The following is a 21,541-nucleotide window of genomic DNA, read 5'->3' on the forward strand; positions in this document are numbered from 1 at the left end:
ACGTGTATAATTCGTCTTCGCGGCATATGTATTACATTGTACTTCCAACTCTGCTACTCTGTTGCTTATGCTGGCAAAAGTCCAACACGATGAAATTTCATGACCGTGTAGACTAAATGCTGCAAGGTACTTCGACTGTGTGTTCTCTTATCGAATTGTAACGTTCTTTTTTATATCTCGGTTTTAAATTGGCTGTGTCGTGTGCAGATAGGATCTAGACCTGAAAATCAATATAACATTTTGATTTATTTATTTTCTTTTAACAGTAAATTTCGTCTTTCAGTTTGTTCAAAACTACGCGAATAAAATTAAAGAGGTTTAACATTATTTCATATTGTTGATGACCTTGACTTTTAAATGAAGGTTTGGCGTAAAAGTTTTTTGAGGGTTGCCGTGTCCTGGTTTGTGTAATTTTTCACTATGTCCAGCATGCATTTAAGTTGCATATTATTGAATTATCTGGCATTTAATCAGATTTATATGTGTAGTACATTTTACTTTTTAAACTACAAGGAATTATAGAAAGTCCTAAATAGTTTGCTCCAGTTTATTCATATCATTCTTTGAGAATGAATTCTCAGAATTGCATTTGTGGTTTTTGCATTGTATCATGCATGTTTTTTAGAATAAAATTTCTGTTATGACAAAAAAAAAAAAAAAGTTGCAAAAGTCAACAATGTTAGATGCGACATCGAATAGTTTGGAAGACAGGTTATATAATAAATGTATATGCCTCTGAAGTTAGTATAATCTTTCAAGCTAATTTCCGAAAATAATAATAGTAATGTATTTTCGGTGAAGATAGATTTTTATGAAGTGTGCACAGAAGTGGATAAGCCCTTTGAAAATATTAGTATGTTCCCAATGAATTGGACTCCAAACTACTAAATACGTAAAAAGTTTGATAAAGCTGTCCCTTGTTTGAAATATCCTCAAAGCAAAAGTTTAACTGAAGTAGACTCCAAACCTTTTGATCAGTTTTCCAAAGTTCAATTTGTTTTTCAACATTTCTGACGTTGATCAAAATTTAAGTGGGCAAAATAAGAGTGTCTGCATTTTTAATGAAGTCCCGAGATTTTTGGAAGAATATCCTACATTCAAAACTTAAATAGGATAATTCTGGGTTTATTTCAGTTTTATTTTCAAGTAGCTTACATGAAAGGAGAAATTTGGGACTAACAGTGAAAATGAAATTGTCTAACTAGAGCGTGTATCATAATCTTAAGAACACTACATTTCTTTATATATAATGTATGAATTAAAATTAAAGTGCAATTATGTGTTACATTATCTAAGTGTTTTTATTTCGTAATTATTCAACTTTTAATCAGTTGATTTTGATGAATTTGTGTGTGAATTTGCGAAAAATATCTTAGCTTGACAATGTAACAGGTAATGGAACATGAATGTCACATCACTAACACTATATAATTAAAAAAAAAAAAAAATGATTCTGGAAGGGCTAAAACAGAAAGGGACAAAACAGAAGCTATACTAAACGTTCTATTATTAAAGTTGTGTATAGTAAATATAAGTACTACATATAATTTCTATGTTGGTAAAATGAGTTTGAGGAACAAAGCTCATTGATTGTAATTGATAGCCAGTTAACATTCAGCGTGACATTGACATACTATGAAAAGGAATTGAGGATGTGAAGTACAGGTGTTGAGCGCCCACTGGATGAATGACGGAGCAAACAGCGGAAACGAATTTCAACGGTCTGCGCAATTTCATTGAAATTTTCAACAAAACTTTTTTTTTAACCTCGTAGCTGGAATGCGTGTTGCTTTTGCACGCTTCAATCGGAGAGATTTGAAAACTGACGTCATCATAAAAATTATTACACGGATATTAACGAAGTTGCTTTTTTTGTCTAATTATCTTTTGAATATTTGTTAAATTTCTCATAAAGTAGATAGATATTAAATATAAACGCTTATAGAGCTCTTAGTGCAAGAATAACTGCTTTTCGAGAAAAATATTTTGTTAGGAGGTAAAAAAAAAAAAAAAAAATAGTGCTATACAGGGTGTTTCAAAACAACACCGAAAACGTTTGGGAAGTGATTCCTGACACCATAATAAGACAAAAAGTACAGACCAACCTGGGTGCACAAATGCTTTCTTTCGGAGTTATAGGCTGCCGAAAATGTGAAAAAGTGAACTTTAAAGACCCATAGCTCCAAAACCATGGGACCTACCGTAGTCGGGTCAATACTTCACTTAGGAACTAGTATGTGTCCTATCCAAATATCCAAGTTTCAGAATCCTGCGATTCTTCCGCAACAATTTGTATAGAGGTAGTTGGTGAGTACTTCAGATTATATGCTTATAGCGAAACTCCCTCTATAAAAATAGTTACGTGAGTACCTTAGGATTCTGAAACATGGATATTTGGATAGGACACATACTAGTTTCTAAGAGAAGTCTTGACCCGACTACGGTAGGTTCCATAGTTTCGGAGCTATGGACCTTTAAAGTTCATTTTTTCATGTTTTTGGCAGCTCATAACTCCGAAAGGAAACATTTGTGCACCCAGATTGGTCTGTACTTTTTGTCTTATTTTGATGTCAGAAATCACCTCCCAAACGTTGTCGGTGTTGTTTTGAAACACCCTGTATATACAAATGGAACATAACATGTGTCTTTAGTGGGTGTGCCGATATTAGTTTGAAGACTCCAGCATACCGGACACTGTGGAGAGTAGGCTGATCATTGTGTCTGTGGAGAGCATTCTGCTAGAATTTTGTAGGTGGTCGTACACGAAAAATGTAGTCTTGCGTGAAATACAGCCCTACTGCAATTTCAGGGCGACGCTAGGAAATGTCTAATGCGCAGCTGACGTAGAACGCAACCGTGAAGTAGGGCTGCAATTGGCCGGGTGGTCGTTCCGCGTATTCGCTGCTCACTTGGGTTGTGAGCGTTGGTGTAGACGATGGAAGACAGAAGTTCGTGCAGTCTACATCCCCCGTACCATCTCAACACACCTGGCAGAACCTGGACCAAAGGATCATTTGAGCAACTCTTGACAAGTCTACGTTCCCGCGTTCCTTTCGTACGAATACCCCTTATACGTAATTATCGAGAACACCTTCGGTATTATCAAGAGAGACTCCGGTGGTGAAGTAAACAGGATGATTGTATTCAGCAATGGGAGTAGTTACGGTCTCGGACACAAAGACGGTAGTGTTCATATTCATATTCGTAGATGTGTATGAGTGGGAAGATCCAGCATGTACGTACTCGCATTTGCCATATAGGACTCACATCTGGAGCTACGCATCTCACTTTCATTTAGGGTTGCATGACTAGTGCGTCGTCCATCATATCCTCCAACTTTTATCTGTACGTTTTGCTTGACCTATCTTCAGCAGAATAATGTGCATTCTCATCTCCCAGTGCAACTCAGCGTGCTGTATTCAGTATACACCTTCAATCTGGCTTCCGAACCCAAACCTATCGAACATATGATTGATAATATTGTGGGAGGGCACCTAACCGCTATCTGGGATCTTTTAGGTTGCTCTGTTGTTCGGTTGTTGCCTCCTTTCATTAATCCCTGTATAACATGTTCGGAATTTCTAACTGGTGCCATTTTTAGCTCGCTGTTGTCTACTTTCATGCTCCTCTTGAATATCAACTTTCGGCCAGATCCATGAATTCCTACTGCGTATTCTTAAATGCATTTCCATCGTAAATATAATTCCTTAAACCAGTAAATGATAAATTTGTAACGCACTGAGGACCGGGGCAGAATAAAAATCATACTTGCAGGCCAGAAAAATTAAAAATAGAGAACTAAACAGCGATGTTACTTTAGGTGAATATTATTAATATTACTCAAATATATTAAAACAAGATTATTTAATGCACTAATGGGAACAAATATAGTTTCTTTTTCTTTCTTTCTTTACAAGAGTTTAAAGCAGAAATCGTTAATTTTTACCTTTTATTCGCGGGCCGCCATTTGACCATCACTGCTGTAAGCAATTCGATATTTTTTTCTAATTCTTAGAATTTATTATGTGCCCACTGCATATTAATTTAAATTCATATCACTGTAAATAAGCTTGGTTTCGTTAAGAATAAATAAATAAAACTATTAGATTAACAAAAGAAACAAGAAATTTGACGGACAGATCGATGTGGCTACCCTAGTGGCAAGAAAGTAAAGGTGAGGTCACTTGCAGACGCAAAAGACATTCATGAGTTGTACTTAGTTATTTATCGGGACACCAACTATTTTTACGATCTTGCTGAAGTAAAAAAAAAAAAAAAAAAAAAAAAAAAAAAAAAAAAAAAAAAAAAAAAAGAACATGAATTGTGTGAAAAAGTCGCACTTCTCTCTCAATACAGACAGAGCGTGGAGTATACTAAAATACAACTTCTGTTATTCAGCATTTTTTGCGACTTTTTAAATATTTTTCTCTCGCAGTTCTTTAAATAAAAGCGTACAGATATGTCAGATAATCGAATCTTTTGAAAGTTCTATTATTAATCACCCCTTATTCGTCTAAAACTAACACATTTTCTTTCCTAACAGTTCTCTTAGATAATGGTTTTAAATAGTTTAATTTTAAGACAGTAAAAGAGTAGAGGACATTGTATCCTCAGGCTTTCTTTGGGTTTTTATTCCACCAATTTTATCGTTCAGTGACATTTATGACCAGTCGTCTTTACGTGAAGGGCATATCCGTGGGACCTGAAACATTAGAAGTTTTCATTTCAAGATAATAAGCTAAATATTGCTCAAGTAAATAAAACTAATTTCAGACTATAGAAGAAAAACAGAAAAGCTTTTCATAAATTTAATATGTAAATACTGGTAATCTAATGAACTAAGACTATCTTGAAGTAAGCCTTTTTTTCAGAACATTTTGTCCAAGGGGGCAAAATTAAATTATATGAGGGCTACACTGGGATCCTATTTTGGTATTTGGCAATAGTAATATATTTTTTCTTAGCTCCAGGGAAACCCCTCCGAAAGTATGCCTGGAATAAATTGCTGGAAGTTTAAATGGCATTTATACTTAAACGACACACCTCACTTTGCGTGAGAAGGAAAAAACACAGTGATAATGTCATTTTGATTGATATAGTTGGTAGGTTTATTACACATTGTTTTTACGTTCAACGTTTGTGTCTTACAAGCTTCGACAAAAATGAAGATTATGATAATAATGGTAAAATAACGAGAGCACTCATACCTATAGCGGAACTCGATTTCTCGATTGACACGTTTTGGGTGTGTTAACCCACTTTTAGATCGATACTCTTTTACATATATTTATATATTAATTAAAATATATAGTGCCCTTAAGGGGCAGACTACTAATATTTTTCGAAAGCTAACATTTTTTTTTTTTTTTTTTTTTGCCAGTTTTTCGTAAGTGAAAAGAGATACTGAAATGTAACTCACTTCAATAATAGATAATGTTATTCTACACCCGAAAATACGAATCGCAAGAATTTTCAGTGTTGCCATCCATAGAAATTAGTGTGACCAGAATTTGAATTACCCAAAAATCTTGGTTATGGTAGCGGCTAAAAAAATGAATTCAACGGCAATTGATGACTTATCATGCTGTCTGTGTTTCTTGTTAACTACTTTTTAAATAATATTTTTATTTATTTTGTAATAAAAAGTACAAAATAAATAATTTTTAATAAACAGTGGAATTAAAATACAAATATTATTTAAAAAGTAGTTAATAAGGAACATAGACAGCATAAGTCATCAATTGCCGTTGAGTTCATTTTTCTAGTCGCTGCCTTAACCTAGATTTTTGGGTAATTTCTATGAATGGCAACATTAAAAATTCTTCCGATTCGTATTTTCGGGTGTAGAATAACATTATCCATTATTGAGGTAAGTTAAATTTTATTATCTCTTTTCACTTACGAAAAACTGGGAAAAGAAAAATTGTTAGCTTTTGAAAAATATTTAGTAGTCTGTCCCCTTAAGACAAATTATTCCTTCCAGTAATAAATAAAACATCATTTGAAGGTGTAAGAGTTCTTTAGATGTATTTATTTAGTGACAGTGCATCAGAACAGTACCGGTAATGTATATTGGAGAATTGCATTAATTTGTTCAAATGTTGGAATTATTGTTTGTTTATTCAAATTAGTTATTTATGCAGTTATTTTGCTCATGTTTTCGAACACGGCATTATTTGTATTTTTAGAGCAATAATGGAAATATGAAAAGCCCTGACTTGTATCTTTCCTCTAATCCAGTTATATTAATTGTTTAAAGTATAATGACTCCTAGCGTAGAAGAAATAATTAATATGAAGTCATTTAATGTTTGTTGTTAATACTTGATATTAAACGTAGTTATGGTATCCAATCCCAGAAAGAAAAAATAAACTAACCATTATCTATATATAAAAGGAATAACAATTGCAACTTCACCTGAGACTAGGGGGGTGCATGATTGTTTAGTGGTAGAACGCTCACTTCTTGTTCAAGGAGCCCTTGGTTTGATCCCCGGCCACGCGTTTGTGGTGGATGACAGTCTGCTTGCTCATTTCAACAATTATTTTATAATCCTTCTTTCATTAATTATCCGTTTCCTGTAGTCTAAAAGGCATAATCATGAGACGGAAGACTAGAAATTTCATTTCAACCGAAGTTAGAGGTTATGAGTTAAAATAGTATTTTAACGTGATCCAAATTGTAAGTAGAGGTTTGAAATTGGAAAGTAACTACCCCAGTACTTTCAACTTCATGAATTACAGATGCAGGACTAATAATCTTTCCAAGGCTAGAAATCTCAGATTAAGTAAAGCTCACGAAAAATTACATTGATATTCAAAATAACTAAAAATATATTAGATAAATTGTGATTACTATGTTAATTTATCCTCATGTAATTGATACGGATAGTGATTAAGGAGACTCCTCACAAATTATCAAATGCCTATATTTTTTTTAAGTTTTCGTAATTTGCCCTGAATGAACGTATCGTTTGCCTTATTTTGATCCCATCATACGTTTTAATTATCTATTTAGTTAAAATTTCTCAGTTGTTTGAAAATATACAATAATATCAGACTTCTAATCACTTATCTAAACTCCTCTAGTATCACTTCGTTTAGAGTTGTTACTTACCTTATGTGACTTTAAATGGATGTAAATTAATCCAAAATATTTTTTAAAACTCTAAATAATATAATTTTGACAGGTTAAGATTATTCATTTTCCTTGTATGTCATTTAATTATTTAAAAAGTGGTAATATGGATCTACCTTGTGTATTGAATCTTCCAAAGTTTACCTGAACGCTTTCAGTCACGCTTACCTTTCGCAACAGATGAAATAACTCACATAAAGATGGAATCACTTTATGAAAAAATCTTGCGTCTTTTGTATAAGGGTCCTAAAATTGAACTTTTTACCTTATAAACTTATTTTTATAAAGTTTACCCTTTTTTTTATAAACTTATTGCTTTTGAAAAAAAAATCTTTGAAAGACTGGATAATTTTATGAATCTTCCAAAAACATGAATTGTCTCGTAAACAATGCGTCTTTCTTTGAGTTTATTTACAAATAAAATTACAGCGTTAGAAGTTTAAAGTAATACACAGTTGTCAACGTATAAAGAAAATGGACACGTATTTGTAGTGAATAAATTAGTTTGGAGTTCTGTTAGTTACGTGGAATCACTGTTTTCTCTTAATTCTATATAAATGTTGTGTTTACAAAATGACCTTTAAGAAGAGCATTGTTAAGGTGAGATACCTAGTTCGTGTGTTTGTAAAATCTCCATTCTTGCACCAAGGAATCTTTGCAAGAATTCTTTTCAAAAAAAAAAAAAAAAATCAAGAGATCGGTTGTTCAATTTTCAATTTTAGAACCCTTGCATATAGAGAACAATATCAGTTCATAAAGTGATTCGCTTTTCATGTAAGTGACTAAAGCCGTTCAGGTAAACTCTTGAAGACGCAATAAACAAGGTAGATCAATACTACATCTTTTTAAGTAGCTTAAAAAAATGCATGAATTACTTTCGTTAAATAAATACATTTGATTATTATTGAACAGTGAAATGCTGATAAATAAAAGCGAAAGATGTAATGAAATTTAGAAAGAAAGTAGCAAATATGGTCATTTTAATAATTAATAATTAATTTTGGGATATAGTGAAGGAGGAACACTTGTTCGGAATCCTAATTTGCCTACGAAAAGTGAAGTTCCATACTATAGAAGAAAATTTGTAGTCGTAAGACTGATACCCGTGAAACTAATAGCTTATCGCCAATAGAACTGAAGTAAGTGCTGACTTGAACATGAACTTAGGTCATTAGGTACTCAACTCAAGGAACTTGGTTTGTGTTTTTAGAGTTGTGATAACCAGTAACCATATAGGAAGTTAGCTTGTAATTATAGAACAAAGTGTAGATAAATTTTTCTTTCTTTTCTTTTTTTAATTCCCAGTAAACTTATTGTTCCATTATTATTATTGAATTTGAAAGGCAATAATATGAAATCCCAAATGTAAATTCGGTTAATAATCAGAATTGAATAAAGTTAATTATAGTTTAGTTGAATGTAAAACATAAGTGTAGTAGATTGTATAATTGTGTTATAAAACTCGTATTCTTATGGAATTTATTTTTTAAATTATCCAGCCATATCCAGAAAAGAGAACTAAAACAATACCTCTCTTTCCAAAAACTCTTCACTCCCAGTCATTGATGGTTCATTTTCATATTTAGGCTTGCAGTTTTATGAAACATTTCATGCAAATATATTCGTACTAACATTCAATATCATATAGCAGTGGTTCCCAATTACTTCAGTTTTTTAAGGCAAGGTATGGATCCTACACATTTAAATTTTAGTTTTTCCGTAGTTGTAGTAGTAGTTAGAGGTAGGTAGCAATATTAACAACGGTTAAATTACAATCTTGTGTTCATGTTACAAACATACAAGAGGGAAACCGACTGCGTGGTGTGCTCAGCACTCACACAAAAGGGAGAAGAAAAATAATGAAAAGGGTGAAACCGTGTAAGCTTTCGCAGTATTTCTTAAATTATAGTAGGACCTAATGTTTTTGGGAGGAAGGATACAAAATTTGGACAGAGACTTTACCAGGAATGAAACCACGTAAACTTCCGAAATTCTGGCCTTAGGATCAAAATTGACAGCTGCTTTTCATTGCATTTTTTTCTCGATGAGGCGACACGATTTCTTTCCAAATTCTTCTCTTCTTGAATGAACGTTTCTCCTTGCTATTTTCAGCTAAATTTTTTCATACTTCTTACCTGCGTAACACCATGACGTAAGGAAAACTGAACTGTAACGCAATCCTGATGTTCACAAGGATAAGTAGAAATTAAATCTCAAAACATTGGCGAATGTATTGTTTGGCGAACATTTTCATCAAATGATTGGTTATTTGACCTAGCACTTTTTGAATGAAAGTTAGAAATTCCGCAGATTTTAACTTTTTAAGGAAAGGTAAATCTTCCATTTCATTTCAATTTGTTGCATTGTATACATTCATTATTTTAAAATATGCGCTCAAATTTTGTTCCATTTATCTAGCTTAATTTACTTTATTTTCTTTTAAAATCTGTAAATCCAAAGGTTAGCGTTCAGAATGGCGAGATGAAAACTACCATAAGGGGGAGAGTAAGAGCTTGAGAAACTCTTTGACTACGCTGCCATACTCTGATTCAAGAATATTTTCCACAGTGTTTCCACAGTGAAAAAGAAACGTTCATTTTCATTCAAAAGTACCTCAAACTGGATCTTTAAGAGTAAATTTTCGACTTTCAAGGGGAGGTCGCCGAACCATTCTTATTTTGGAGGATATTCCATACTCCAGCCCCTGCGGTTGTGAACTGTGAACCCATTCATATTCAAAAAATGGCGCTCCTGGCACAAAACATACAGTACTTACATACAGCGGGTTTATTACCGTATTTAATCTTAATCATGAGATGTAAATAATGACACGAACCCTCCAAGTTTATTCCATGGATCCTTGGGGATCCACGAACCATCAATTGGGACATTCTTTTCCAGCAATAAAATGTCAGCCGAAAGAGGGGAGGAGATTTCGTGTCTGTTTCCTTTGACTTGGCTACAACCCTGAACTTGGTGTCCATTGTCCTACCACCTAGTTCATTTAATATTACATTCTGAAAACCCTCCGCGAAAGCCTCTAGAGGACAAATATGGACCATTATTACATTAGTCTGTTTACTGTATGATTGTTGGCAAATTGGGAAATTAAAGATGTTCATGATATTTTACGCAAATATACTGCATACGTTCAATTTTTACATATACATCATCAGTTGTTGTATGAGATGATATGGCAGAAGTTACCTTTTCAAATATTATTTTACAGGCAAATCATAAGTAGTCAATCTGTCTCATAACACGTAATAGACTGAGAGTGTTAAGTCGAGAGTAAATTGTAGTCCAAGTTGTCAGGAGTTAGTATACATGACACAATCTTCGTTTGAAAATACACGTGACAACTTCGGACTAATAGTTAAACATTTCATATTAAATGTTTGCTTGCCTCTCTTAAATTAGACACTTTGGAAATAAATGAGTAAATAACGGTATGGATGTTCTTGAGCAGAATCTTACAGCCTCTATATTCAAAATAGTGGCGTATAATTTACATCGAAATCTGTGGATATGTCCAACTGGTAGTTAATATTTTAACTAACAAGTAAGTTCATGATGAGGATAAGAGGTTAGCTGCTGGCTACGGCTGGTAAATATATTTCAGAGGAATGAATGGTCGAGTTGCGTATAGGTTAGAAAGATGTGACAAGAAAGTGACTGAAAGCGTTTGTTCATTTAATTGCGTCTTGGTGTGGTATGTCAAACGAAAATGGAAAAACTAGCATTAAAGAAATACTGCAACGTTACTAGAGCGTACCGAATCACAGGTCAAGAGCTCCTCTCCCCGCAACATGTCGTGGTCGATAACACGAGGATTGCGTGCCTACCAGAAGGACTTCCCCTTCCAAACGATTACAGTCTACCACTTAACGAGGTTGTTAAACTGCTTCCTAATTAAATACAATTTCCGTCCAGCTCTTAGTACCAATATTCGACAGATACTAATGGAACTAATATTAATTATTTCGAAATACTTCTGAAGAATGATATTTATAGGCCTAACATTTGCTAGAACCTAATGTTTGTCACAGTTCTAATAGCAACAGGTTTTACTTTATTAGATATTTTACTAAACAATTTTACTTTTACATTCTTAAACTTATTTCTTGATTTTGAAAATCATATAACGTTTATCTTTCTCCCCTCTTCTAATTTAATACTTTTCCGATTAAAACTTGTATTTATCATCGTAAGACTAGTACTAATGTCTATATTCTTCAAAAGAAGGAACTTTGGTGGTAGAAAAGTTGCCTAGTTAACTTTCTGAATCGTTTGAAGATTGATTTTATAATCATAAGCACATATATAAAATTATGAATAACATAATTATATAGGAAAATGGAATTTCTGCAAATGACTGTACACAACACAATTGCATTTCTCACTTCCTCATATACCATGGATAAGTGATTTGTGTCATTCTTAGGTGTCAGTAACTTACGTCTGCATAATGTAAGAAGAAATTCAAATTCAGGAGCCTTTCTAAATATAAGAAACTGCAACAGGAAAAAAAATCGTGTTAATGTTCGTTCCATGTGTCTCAAGAATTCATCTGTACACAATTTATGCTCATTTTCCTTTTATGAAAAGAACTCGTGTACGACCCAGTTTAATGTATTAGAAGATCCCAGTGTAGACATAGGTGAATAACTAGGAGTGATCATTGTATTTGTTCATCATAAAGTGTAAGATTTTATATAATTTCGTTAACACTAGAATGGCTCTATTCTGGATATTTTTGTTGAGTAAAAAATACTTTGAATAGCAACACAAGAAACAATATACAGGTGTGTGTGTGTGTGTGTATATATAGTCACATATCGAGGGAGATCAGAATAGCTAGCTGATAGAGTAAATATAGTGGTCACGAATCCGATCCAAGTTCTATGTAGTATTTCTGTTCTGTACACAATACTGTAGATACAAAAATATTTTCTTCAGGTACTTTACTCCTGTTTTTCTTTCTCTCCTACTTATCGTTCCTCAAATCATAATAATTTACCACGATGTACACTGGAAAAAATTTCTGTAGCTTAAATTACCAAATATCAGAGTAAAATCTCTTACCTTTCATTTTGTAAGTTGATATACATTTCCTTAGATTAAACTACAAAATTTGCTGTTTTTTAAATACAAATTTACAGTAATATAATATTTTTATTGATAAAAATGTAATTTTGCACCATTTCATATTAGTAATTTTACTTTATAGGTGTAAATTGATTTACATAGAGGTTTGGCAAACAGATTGCCACCGTTTTTTGTAAATTTACCTCTAAAATTTTTTACAGTGTAATTTGTACTTCATTTTGTTTGGATTTATCAGTTTTCTCTAGTAGTCAGAGAATAAGTAAGGTGCAAGGTTAAAATTATTATTATTATTATTATTAATAATAATAATAATAATAATAATAATAATAATAATAATAATAATAATACAATTTAATAAGACTAGTTGTTCCCACTCACTTCAAGCCTTCGACTTGCTTTACGAAAAATCGTGCGTAATAAGAGTTTTAAGACGTCCAGCGTCCCCCTACCTTTTCAGATCCACTTTTACCCCAGGTCTCACATAACCTTGAGCCCGAAAAAATGTATGTTATAAAACGAAACCATGTGGCCAATTAACCATTTGTGAAATGTAACTATAGACACTAGTGTTATACTAGTTGTTGTACAAATCGTTTTGGTTCGAACTAAAAGTGAAACAAGTTCTAAGTTATTGTTGGATTGGAGTTTAGCATCCCTTTTTAGCAGCGCTGTATGAGGTGTGGCTTGATCTGAACCACATGAGCTCCCACCGGGAATCGAACCTGGGTCTCCCTCGCCAGACGTAACTAAGAAAAGACAAATCTTCAGTATGAGTTTATTGATTCAAATAAAATTGCAGTGCTGTGATACAGTTTTGTTCATTGCAGGGCTAAATACTTTTCGAAGAGGTCTGACTCTCTTCTCTCGGTGTTGCAAGATTGAATGGGTAAATTCCGAATGGTGAACACACTAAGTGTATAGTCGAGGCATAAACTGGGGGAATCATTGTCTATATTATGTTCTTTCAGAATTACTGTATTTTCTTTAGATATAGTTATCTGTTCGTAGATCATTCTTTTTTTTGCCTCAGAATTTATTTTTCCGAATATATAAAAAAAAAAGGGAAAAGAAAGAAATCATATCATTATGAATATTTCATTACAAAGGTATCATTGTGAATATATCATTCAAAATTGACTTTTTTAAAGAGGGAGAAGACAGGATTAGTGCGGTGTAAGAATGTAGGTGGTCGTTCGTTTCGTTGGAAAAAGAGGATTATGTCCCTTAGAAGTTGAGCGACAAGTATTTTTAACACATTTTTAGCCTCGTTATAGCGAGACCAATTTAATTTCTGCTGTTCTGGAAGAATTTGCTAATCTTGTGAGAGTAGTCTCCGTCACGAACTACGAAACTTCTTTGATTGTATATAATAGATATTTGCCCGTAGTTCTTTTTTTCTGTGAACGTTAACAGAGTTCCAATACAGACAACCGGCAGAAATATGTTCAGAATATCTGTTGGGAATAATGGGAAGAGCAGTAAACTCAAACTTTCAGAATCATGACAATACAAAGTTAGAGGCAGATATTGTTGAGCGGTTCTAATCCTTCCAATAGCATTGTTCAGAGATTTTTCAAATAGACTTGACAGAATTCAAGAATGTTTCTTGGTATGCGCTTGTGACAATAGTTGAAGGCTAGGAAGCTAATAATGAACCTAATCCAAGAAGTTAAACGTGTTAAAGTGAAAAGCTTTGAAAATATCGGCTGCTTTTCAATTTCGTCTCTTGCAGTTGTTATGCTCACAGCAAACAAGGAAGAAACATGTATGACTTGTTCCACAGTAGGGATGTAAATTGATATTTAAGGTTTTTCATCTTAAATAATCAAGTACGAGTTTCATCGTTTTTCGTAATTCCCTTAAAAGAAGAAGAGCGGGAAGAAAGAAGGGCAAGGGTTGCAGTTGTTATAATAAGGTGACCTATCGAAATTCTTAAGATCAGAGACATGTTAGGGCTGTGAAACTTGGTATATAAACTCCTTATTCAGAGTAAGTATGTTACAGTGTTTCCGCAAATCCCGTTTTTAACGAGAGAGCAATTCCTAATTTTTTCTCTTTCTATAAAAGTGACTTCGAGGTTGTCAGTCCCGTCATCATGAAATTGCATATTCTAAGTGAAAAAGGAGTGTAAATTTTTCGCAAAGAATAATTTCATAAAAGTCCTTTAGTCGTGTAAAAAACGGAAGTGAAAGCTCATACGAGGTGCGAGGTTGGTCTGGGTGCAAAGTACCCAGCTAGCCGAAAACACGTCTCTCCATATAGTCATGAGTGAGTAACTAACCGACGCCCAGGCGAAACCGCTGAAGCTAGATACCTGAAATTTTGACAGTGCATATGATTCGTGACGTAAGGTACCCCTAAGAAAGGATTTTGGGAAATTCGACGAAAATGGGGGGGATGACAATTATTATACCCGAATCTCTGAAGGGTAGGGAAATGAAATTTTGTGTAATGACTTCCCATTTAAAATAATTAGACAGGTGTTTCACAGTTTTTAGGTGTGTCCCCTAGAAAGCAAGGAAAAAGGCTGGGATTACAATTGCTATAGCAATATGACCATACCGGTATCTCAAGATCCTTTAAGGTTACGAACATCAAATTTGGTATTTAGACATTTTATTTAAAATAATTAAAAGTGTTGTTTCCCCTACAAGAGAAGAAAAAATTGTAGGAGTTGCAATTGTTATAAGATGACCATACCTCAAAATCCCTTAGCGTTAAGACAAGAAATTTGATATTTACACTTCCCAAGGCGTGTTTAAGCCCCTTTTTTTCTTTTAGGCAGTCGCGTGGCTTAGTGGTATGGCGTTCACGTCTGGTGTATGGGGTCTTGGTTCGATCCCACGTCCCACTTTTTTTCATTCATTCTCATCACCACTGTCTTCTGTAGCCTCCTACGTGGTACAAACGTTTGATGTAAAACCAAGATTTCGTTTTTTCAGTTTTTTATTTATTTTTGTTATTATTATTATTTCCCAGAGCAGGGAAGAAAAATGGTTGGGTTACATACACATCTTTCAAGAAAGTGGTCATATCGCGATATTTCGTAGTTAAAGACACGTTAGGGTGATGAAATTTGGTTTTGGTTTTTAAAATCCTTATTCAGTACAAGTGGGTCTTTGCCACAGCGTTTCCGGAAATTCCGCTTTGAACAGAAGGGAGCAATGTTTTTTTTATTTTTTATTTTTTTTTTTATTTATTTTTTTATATCAATATACAAAAATGGCTTCGCGGTTGTCTGTCTCATCATCATGGAAGAACGGATGAACCATTTGAAATTGATTTTTGAACGTAGCACTTGGTCCGACAGGTTTTTATTATTTCACTTTGATTGAAATGCGTATTGTAAAGGGGAAAATAGTTTGTTTTTTTTCACAATATCATAAACTTATTCTTCACATACATTTTTTCAGCTAATATTTCTAGTTTCGAACCTAAGAGGCAAATAAGAACGCAGCTGTTTGTTTCTTTGAAACGTTCGGATTGACCAGCATTCCCATATTTAACTGGTTTTGATCTCTCAGCTTGACTTTAAGCCCAATTATTACATCTCGCAATTGGTGTATATTCCGCGATCAAAGAACGTAAATATAATGTGTGTGTGTAAATGCCAAAAACTGGGAAGAAAATTAATTTGAAGTTTTACTTTTCCTTGTGGAATCTTGTTGAATTTGGAAATATTAAATTATAGACGAGTGTGGTTACGTATGTAAGCAAATGGATATATTTAAAACATTAGTTCATATTTTAAAAATATACATTTTGACAACGCTGTTTTGCATTTGTTCCTCAAATGAAAGTCATGTCAGTAATGCATGATTAAAGTCTCTTTAAACTTGTCACTATTTCATAAATTAGAAACTTAAATTCAACAAATTATTTAGTGCTGGCCAATACTTTTTTTCCCCTCCTAAAGCAAGCAAATTCCTTTTTCTCGGAGGGATTAGTCTAATTTTATTGACCCATAGCCGATGAAAGGTTCACTTTTGAATTCGTTCAAATGGGGGGGGGGAATTAATATAAGACTCATTTCTTTCTTCCCTACGTAACATTGGGAAATTTTCAAACACTATGTTTGGAATCGATCAAAAGATTAAAAGTACATCTCCGCACTGAAAAATCGACAGTAATATCCAGTATAAACTACTTTAATCTTTAATATCGAAATAACGAAAAATTCTTAAATAGTTTTCCGTCCTTTTACATATAAAAGATTGAACGTTCAGTAATTTGAGTGTAGGAACTTGAAATATTTTTAATGTTGCAATGATGTAAAATGAAAATTTCCTTTTTGCAAAGTGGGAAAAAAAATGTTTACGACTTAAAAACTTTCACAACGATCTGCAATTTCAAATTAGCGTACATTATTTTTAAAAGAGAGAATACCATTATACAACGTGAATTTTATTTTATTCTAAATCTTCGCTCTACAATGTGACATGAGTAAGATGTTGTATAGGTATTCTACAGTAAATAGAGCTAGTGACTCATAATGTGAATGTTGTTGATCTGTATTGATGAATTGACCTTGTAATCACTTTCATAGAGCAGCAAAGTTGTTTAATCTATCAGATATGGTGAACTATTGCTTGATCGCTAAATAATTCGATTAGTAATTAAGTGAAAATTTATAGTCATCATACAAGCAATAGTGGTAAACAGCCTAAGTATACAATACAACTGGATAGTGTATGTGTAACAGAAAGAAGGAAAGAAAGTGATATAAAGAAAATCAGGAATTTAGAATTACAGAGCCAAAACATTGATAATTTTCATTCCAGTAAATTGCAAACATAACTGCATAAGAATGCCATGCTCAAGAATGGTTACATTTGGTGGTAATTCACAATGTTGCTGTATTAAAGACATTGAACACTTGTTCCAAAATAGTTTTTCTACAGACAATGTTTAAGGGGTACAATTATCGTTCCTGAAGCACGATCAGTATTCTAGCTTTGTAAACGTAGCAAAGTGTGTTTATGCGTGTTTCGTTCTGATTAACATTGTGCATGTAATATCAGTGCGTGTCGTCAAATGCATGGCGACTTTCTATGTCAGATGTGTACGGAGTGGCGTTCGTACATAAGTACATGACTATATAAAAATAAAAATTAAACATTAAAAAGTGCCTCTTAATTCCTAGTAAATATCTTGGTTTCCTTTTACTTTCGTTGTACTATGAGTGCATCATTTTAGTTTTAGTAACATAGGCATAAACATGTGAAAATTTCATGATTAAATGCAGAATGATAAATAATTTCAAGTGTGATGAATTCAGAATTTTAAATTTCTAATTCAGTGAAACAGATGGTAACGCTTCAAATATTGTGTATTAGGATTGATTTCAGTTACATATTTTATAGTTGCCAAATTAGAATTGGGTTATTAATGTTCGTATTTTTTCAGATGTGCAGACGGGTACATGGGCCAAAGATGCGAGTTCAAAGACTTGGATGGATCTTACCTACGTAAGTATATATTCATAATATCTGTTAATAAACTTCATTTATATTTTATAATTACTCGTAATGAAGAGTAAGGTTTCTCTCTCGAAAGCAGCGTAAAGTTCAGTGTGCGTACCTCACAAGCGTTTACATATAAACTAGAATTTTCAGAAGGTAAGAATTGTAAAAGGGTGTTTCAAAACAACACCGACAACGTGTGGGAGGTGATTTCTGACACCAAAATAAAACAAAAAGTATAGACCAACCTGGGTGCACAAATGTTCCCTTTCGGAGTTATAGGCTGCTGAAAACATGAAAAAATAAACTTTAAAGGTCCATGGCTTCAAAACTATGGGACCTACCGTAGTCGGTTCAAGCCTTCACTTAGGAACTAGTATGTGCCCTATCCAAATATTCATGTTTTAGAATCCTGCGGTACTTCCGCAACAATTTTTATAGAGGGAGTTCGGCTACGGGCATATAAATATAAATATATACAAAAATGCTCTAGAGAGAAAGTTAAATTAAATACATAAAATATTAAATATTTAAAATGGTAAACCTGTACTTTCATAATATTGCACTGGGTGCACCTGAAATTGTTCTTAGAGCTTCTACACAAGGTGAAATACAATATGCATTCACGTAATGATTTTTCTCATATTTCAGTAGAATCTGTAGGTATTAGTTACTTGATTTTTCACTCTTTATTATAGTTCCGCAGATTAATGTAACGTTAGTATAGCTTGTCTATCATATGCTGTATTTATTTATATATCTTCGTATTCTTTTCCGTATCCTATATGATCCTCATCCTTTTTCCTATTATTTCCTATGTGTATGACAAAATTTATTCGGAAACATGCAATACAAGATGCCAAGGTCCCAATATTCATTCGCCAGGTATGGGTCACTGATGTGAATAACGTGCATCTCTCAATGCCTGCAACTAATTCAGGTTTGATATTTTCGGATCTGTATTCATATAAACTAATTCAAATTGATAGTAGAAGCTGTATTGTTCTCTCCCTAATTCTTACTTCTTCCGTCAATAAATTTTCTGTTTTCTTGTTTGTTTCGAAGCGTAGGTTACGTTACAGAATTCTAGCAATATTGGAATTCGTCTGGTATACTTAGTTGGCAGAAACAAATAAAGGTTACTGTTTGGTTTTATATTAGGTTGATACGAATGAAATATCCAATTTGACGTCTGGTGGGAAACCTCAGTTACACACCACAGGAATGGAGAAAAGTCATGCGTGTAACATAACATTTTGTAAACATCCAGCAGATAGCCTGGGGTACCCAGAAAGTCAGGAGATAACAAGTTGTTGAACAGGGTCGTATGAACGTGCACCATGGAGAACATTCAATTGAAAGTGATTTTTCTCACGAATTCAATCTGAAACATTTTGTACAGCAAGCCGCAAAAAATATAAACAGTGCATCTGAACAAGGTATATCGGGTAAACACACTATTCCCTGTTGGTTTGTCAAATTTCGTTCCCGTGAATACTGTTGCAAAATCGCCCCCGTGGGTGCCAACCAACATCATGTTCGGATTAACTCCTCAGGAATCCCGTAGACGCAGACCCTCGGAGAAATATTCGTGCCATTGCAGATATGCTAGACATACGTCATAGGCTGTCGTTTGATGACTATGCAATCGGTAAGATAAAAAAAATGGACTCATGAGTCCACATGAGTTGACATCGGCCAACAAGAATCAGCGTCTGGATATGTGCAGTGTGCATTCTCTGATTGGAATGAATAACCGATGAAGATCCTTGCATCGGATTGTAACTTAAGATGGAAAATGGATTTGTTATTACAACGGTCACTAAAATGGCTGGTTTGTCATCAACGCCCAAGATTTCCTAAGCCACCTTTCCATTCATAGAAGATGGTGTTAATAGTAAGATGATCTGTGGTAGAAGTGACCCAATTGATCCATGTTTCTCCCAGGCCAGGTGAAGGGCTTCATGAAATGTACCGCAAATTTGTCTACAAGTATCCAGCAGTGGTCAAGACATATGGTGTCTTCACTTTGGACTACAATGCTTGCCCATATATCGTGCACAGGACGGTGCAGGGTCTCCATCAATTGCAATATAAAACCCTTCCCTACCCACCGTATTCATCCAATCCCTCTCCCACTGAGTACCACCTCTTCCAATATCTCGATCACTTCTTGGGAAGGAAGACCATCTCTAATGATCCAGCGTTGCCACATGCGGTTGAGGACGTCTTCGCGTCACAGACTCCAGACTTTTTTCGCGGTGGAATCCAGTTGTTGGCTGAGCGATGGCAAAAATGTGTGGCTGCAGACGGCTACTATTTTGATTAAGCAGATAATGGTCTTTAGAAACAATACACCAGGGGTGGACATTTCATTCTCACCAACTAATAAATCTAAAATAACAATCAGAAATCATTAAAAACTCTTTCATTTTCTCTTGGTTTAATTTATTCTCAATAGTTGTGCAAACTTTTCATTTCAAATTACTGCCAAGTTTATATATATAATGAATGTTAGATACGATAATTACCAAGAAGTAGTTGCAAAGAGAACCGTAATCACATATATTAAAAAAAAAATATTGCATAAATAATAAATATTTTAACTGTTCATAAAATAAGAAGGAAGAAGAAAGAAAATTTGATCGTATTTACATCAATTTATAGAGGAATTAGTCTTTCACAGTTTCGCAATAGGAAAAAAAATCAGTCTTAGAGTGCATTTTCTTTCAAAATACAGTATTTCTGTTCCGTTAATTACTAGATTTAGAAAATAATCACCCAAGTGCTGAATCCTTCATGTTACACGTATCACTGAAGAATTTGAGAAATATAAATGTTTACAAATAAGTTTCTGAAGGAAGGAAATTAGTTCGGAAGAATAATGTCTTTCATCAAACTTATAGATTAATCAAAATTTGATTGCTGTTTTAATAACATTTCCGAATAGGGATCTATGATACCAAGGGAATAAATTGATTTTTTTCTTCTGATTGATTTGTGAGTATTGTTACAAAGATCTTGCTTTCTCTTAACACTTTACAGCACAAGGTTAAGTTTTCAATTCTCACTGCTTAAAAACTTATTAGTGCTCCACTGTTCTTTGTTCTGGGCTCGTATTAAAAAAGAACCTTTTCTTTGCTTTACGCACTACGTAAGTATGGCCTTTGAATATGACCGAGTTAACTTTTATAATGAAAGGATTCTCGTACGTACTATGTTATTACAATTTAAGAGTAGTAGGTTGAAACTGGTAAAGTTTCGATAATTTATTTTTACTCAGTGCAAATAGAATGTAAATCATAGAATTTATGACTGTTACAAGTTCAAGATAGACTACAGCGTTCTCATTTTAACCACTTGCCCTATGGGGAGAATGAAATTATTATTCACAAATTTTATTTTATTTTTATTTATTAATAAATAAATTAATAAATTCCGCTCCCCAAAACCTGAGTGAATATTGCAGAAATCACCATTTAAATACATTATTGGGCACTAGGAAAAGAATTTGTGATTAAACAGCATGTGCTTGTATAAATTTCCCAAATTCTAATCACTAATTTGTTTACCGAACACTTTAAACAACTAAAAGTACGATATCATAAACCAGTTAGGTAGCTTAGGATAAACTAAAAGCTCAAATCATAATTTCTTTTTAATTAAAAGAATCTTACATAAGAAGCACGTAATTAAAAATATTGATTTAATACTGTAAAATACAGGTACAAAGCCAGAATGTAGTCAGCAGCAATTGTTTTCAAACTTAACAGTGATTGAGAAATCTTAAACCCATTTTAACAGCACCTATTTATATTTTATAATGTAAACTT

At 33.5% G+C, this 21,541-nt stretch overlaps 1 protein-coding gene across 3 annotated transcripts in view; it reads left to right on the forward strand.

Annotated features, from left to right (window-relative positions):
• The window catches only part of LOC145661383 (protein spitz-like), a 598,112-nt gene that overhangs the window by 565,977 nt on the left and 10,594 nt on the right, over positions 1 to 21,541 (forward strand). For all 3 annotated transcript variants that reach the window (XM_081726707.1, XM_081726705.1, XM_081726704.1), the window contains one exon: positions 17,653 to 17,714. In XM_081726707.1, coding sequence (XP_081582833.1) covers positions 17,653 to 17,714 — 62 coding nt within the window. The remainder of the gene's footprint in view (positions 1 to 17,652; positions 17,715 to 21,541) is intronic.

The sequence above is a fragment of the Thermobia domestica genome, chromosome 1 (genome assembly GCF_964235325.1).
Source record: "Thermobia domestica chromosome 1, izTheDome1.hap1.1, whole genome shotgun sequence".
Taxonomy (NCBI): domain Eukaryota; kingdom Metazoa; phylum Arthropoda; class Insecta; order Zygentoma; family Lepismatidae; genus Thermobia; species Thermobia domestica.